At 47.1% G+C, this 3,708-nt stretch overlaps 1 protein-coding gene across 2 annotated transcripts in view; it reads left to right on the top strand.

Moving 5' to 3' along the window:
- The first annotated feature begins 63 nt into the window (after positions 1-63).
- Positions 64-3,708, top strand: part of LOC106964323 (NACHT, LRR and PYD domains-containing protein 3-like) — an 11,097-nt gene continuing 7,452 nt past the window's right edge. For both annotated transcript variants that reach the window (XR_001428385.1, XM_015059756.1), the window contains exons 1-5: positions 64-350; positions 433-504; positions 853-2,692; positions 2,791-2,964; positions 3,126-3,299. Coding sequence is in view for 1 of the 2 variants with exons in the window: in XM_015059756.1 (XP_014915242.1) it covers positions 77-350; positions 433-504; positions 853-2,692; positions 2,791-2,964; positions 3,126-3,299 (2,534 nt within the window). In the remaining variant the exon portion in view is untranslated. The remainder of the gene's footprint in view (positions 351-432; positions 505-852; positions 2,693-2,790; positions 2,965-3,125; positions 3,300-3,708) is intronic.

The raw sequence follows: 3,708 nt of genomic DNA, 5'->3' as shown, positions 1-3,708 counted from the left end.
ATACAACCACGATACAACCACAACACATCCATAATGCTAGTAAATGCAGTACTGTGTGTTTTTATCAGGAGCTGCCATGACACCAGAGGACCTCTTAAACACTTTGGATGATCTTGGCAACGAGGATTTCACCAGATTCAAATGGTTCCTGCAGCAACCAGACTGCCTTGAGGGCCTCCCGGTCATCAGAAAGGGTCGCCTTCAGGCAGCAAACAGAGAGGACACTGTTGATCTGCTGGTCCAGACCTACACACTTCCTGGAGCGCTGGGCGTCATCAGGGAGGTTCTAGAAAAGATCCACAGGAATGATCTTCTCCACAGTTTGTCTGTCAGCAGCTCAGAACCAGAAGGTCAGTGATAGAAACAAACATCTGATTAATGTATTGGAGCAACTTTCTCATCTACTTGCCACACATTGTCTGTACCCGTCAGTCCATGGCAGGGATGATGAGGAGTCTTCTGGGAGCATGGCACAGGCCTCTCTGACTCTTCCTCCAAGAGAAGGTAAACCTGTTGGCTTCCAGTCTTCAAGTCAGTCTTTAATGAGACTCAAACTGAGAACAAGTTGTAAATGAGTCCATGAAGTCTGGATCCGATAAACCGAGGTCTGATCTGGACTTGAAGCTGTACTGAATGATATGGAGAAGAACTTCAGGTTCAACACACTGAAAAAACTTAACGGCGATATCTTTAGTGTCCTGATGCTCCAACCAATAAATGTCTAGTTTATTTTTTAGATGTGTTTCAGTTCCCTGGCAGAAAGGAATGTTAAATGTGTCACAACTTTATTCACTGATCAGTCTCGGCAGAATATAGTTTAGATTCTCACATTTCACTTGTTTCTATGCACAGATGTGGTGGTTCGGGCTCCTGAGCCGCATCCCATCGCTTTCTACCAGCAGATGCTTCAGTCGAACTTCCAGGACAAGTTCATGTGTGCTGAGGAGGGCTGGGCAGAGGACAAGCAGCGTCTGGTTGACGTCTACACGGAGGTCTACGTCACTGCCGGGCGTGACGTCCACATCAACACGCAACACGAGGTCAGGCAGATTGAGAATGTGTTGAAGCCAGCCGGGGAAACGGCAGTGAAACCCAGAGACATGTTCAGTCATCCTTCAGGAGAGTACCAGCCCATAAAAACGGTTCTGACCAATGGGATAGCAGGGATTGGAAAAACTTTCCTTGTGCAGAAGTTTGTGTTGGACTGGGCTGAACGACGATCCAATCAAGACGTGGATCTGATTTTCCCCTTCACCTTCCGCCAGCTGAATCCACTGAGAGCAGAAAGACTCAGTTTAGCTCAGCTCATCCACGAATGCATCCCAGAAACTGTAGACATCAGAGAGGAGGCTCTGAATTACATCTTTAAAGCGCTGCAGTCTTCTGGAAACAGCAACTTTGACAAAAGTAGATTTAAACTTCTGTTTGTGTTTGATGGACTGGACGAGAGCCGGCTTCATCTGGATCTTCACGTCGACGACGTCCGATCTGTCGACGTGACAAAGACGAGCACAACCGACGTTCTGCTGAGGAACCTCATCAGCGGGAAACTGCTACGCTCTGCTCGGATCTGGATAACATCCCGGCCGGCGGCAACCAATCAGATCCCTGGGCGGTTTGTCAGCAGCGTGAACGAGGTCAGAGGCTTCACCGACCTCCAGAAGGAGACGTACTTCAGGAAAAGATTCAGAGGAGAAGAGCAGGCCGAGCAGATCATCGCCCACATCCAGGCGTCCCAGAGCCTCCACATCATGTGCCACATCCCCGTCTTCTGCTGGATCGCAGCTTCGGTCCTGGAGGACGTGTTGAAGACCCGAGGAGCCGCAGAGCTACCCAACAGCCTGACGGACATGTACACAGAGTTCCTGGTGTTCCAGATCCACCATACTAAACAGAAATACGGCTCCCAGGCGTCTCTTCACTACATCAAATCCTTAGCTAAACTAGCTTACCAGCAGCTGGAGAAGGGCAACCTGATCTTCTACAAGAAGGATCTGATAGAGAGCAATGTGGACTTCAAAGAAGCCTCAGTGTTCTCCGGCGTATTCACAGAGATCTTCAAAGAGGTACGTGGCAGGAAAGGCAAAGACGAGATGTTTAGCTTCGTCCATCTGAGCGTTCAGGAGTTTCTGGCTGCTGTTTATGTCAGGATGTCTCCTAGCAACAGCAGCAAAATATCATTTTTCAGGCAACGATCAATGAAAAACCTTCAACTCATATTAAACCAAACATCTTCAAAGAAGATTCACAGGATTTACATCAACAAGGCCTTGCAGTCTCCAAACGGTCACCTGGACTTGTTCCTCCGCTTCTTTTTAGGTCTCTCTCTGAGCAGCAGCCAGGGTAAACTGAAGGAGCTGCTGAACCTGACAATCTGCAGCTTGGAAACCAAACGGAAAACTGTTCAGTACATCAAGAAGAAGATCAGTGAGAATGTGTCTGTAGAGAAAAGCCTCAACCTGTTCCACTGCCTGAACGAACTGAACGATCGTTCTCTGGTGGAGGACATCCAGCGGTACCTGAGCTCAGGAAGTCTCTCTGCAGACCAGCTGTCTCCAGCTCAGTGGTCCGCTCTGGTCTTTATCCTGCTGTCTACTAAAGATCTGAACGTGTTTGAGTTGAAGAAGTACTCGGCGTCAGAGGAGGCTTTTCTGAAGCTGCTGCCGGTGGTCAAAGCTTCCAGCAGAGCGCTGTAGGTATACGAAAGCTTTATTACACATCGTTGTAGTTAAGTTACCGTGAACTTTGATATGGAAGCAAATCACAGAGTTCTTCTTTTTCTTCCTTCAGGCTGAGTGAATGTAATCTGACAGAGAGAAGCTGTGAGGCTCTCGGCTTTTTGCTCATTTCTGAGTCATCTGGTCTGAAAGATTTGGACCTGAGCAAAAATATCCTGCAGGATTCAGGAGTGAAGCTGCTGCTGGCTGGAATGCAGAGTCCTTTGTGTAAACTCCAGGCGCTCGGGTAAGCTCCAGTGGCTTCCCAAAGTACTCATACACCTTGAACTTTTCCGTATTTGGTCACATTACAATCTTTTTGTAGGATAGACCTGCTTTAAGTTCTGGCTGGATAAAAAAGAAATATTAATTTCCCAGATAAAGATCCTAAACTAGAGAGTCCAACAGGTTATCCCGGACAGGCATCACAGGGAAAAGCTGCCAGGAGTTTTCATGGGCCGTCGGCTCAACGTTCTGCTGTCTGACGGTTCTGGACCTGAGCAGCAACGAGCTGCAGGACTCAGGAGTGAAGCTGCTCTGTGCGGCGCTGCTGCGTCCGGACTGCACTCTGGAAACTCTCAGGTCAGACCCAGCAGGTTGACTCCGCTTCCTTATCTACTGCTAACCAACGCGTCATGCTATCTGTGTGTGAAATGACAGTGAATATTAAATATTATGTCTAGATATTCCACCAGCTTTCAATACAAAGCAACTTGTAAAGTGATACCACCATTCAGCTTCAGTATAAAAGAAAATATTGATGTGACTGAAATATCAAAAACTTTCCAGTGAAAAAATTATGCAAATTGTTAAAATGGTGCAAAGAGAAGTTTTTTTTCCTCAGAAGAGACGTTGAGCGTTGCTTCCTGTTCTCTGCAGCAGGTTTTAATCCAAGGCAGGTTGTTCAGTTTTTCCTGCAGCCTGCTAACTGTCACAGAGTCTCTCCCAAAGATGCACAGAAGGAATAAAAATAAATACAAAAGAAAATATT

Source organism: Poecilia latipinna, unplaced genomic scaffold, assembly GCF_001443285.1.
Source record: "Poecilia latipinna isolate Pla-1442-1.1 unplaced genomic scaffold, P_latipinna-1.0 Scaffold1657, whole genome shotgun sequence".
In the NCBI taxonomy this organism is placed as follows: domain Eukaryota; kingdom Metazoa; phylum Chordata; class Actinopteri; order Cyprinodontiformes; family Poeciliidae; genus Poecilia; species Poecilia latipinna.
The sequence above is the reverse complement of the archived record's forward strand: the minus strand, read 5'-3'. Positions and strand labels throughout refer to the sequence as shown.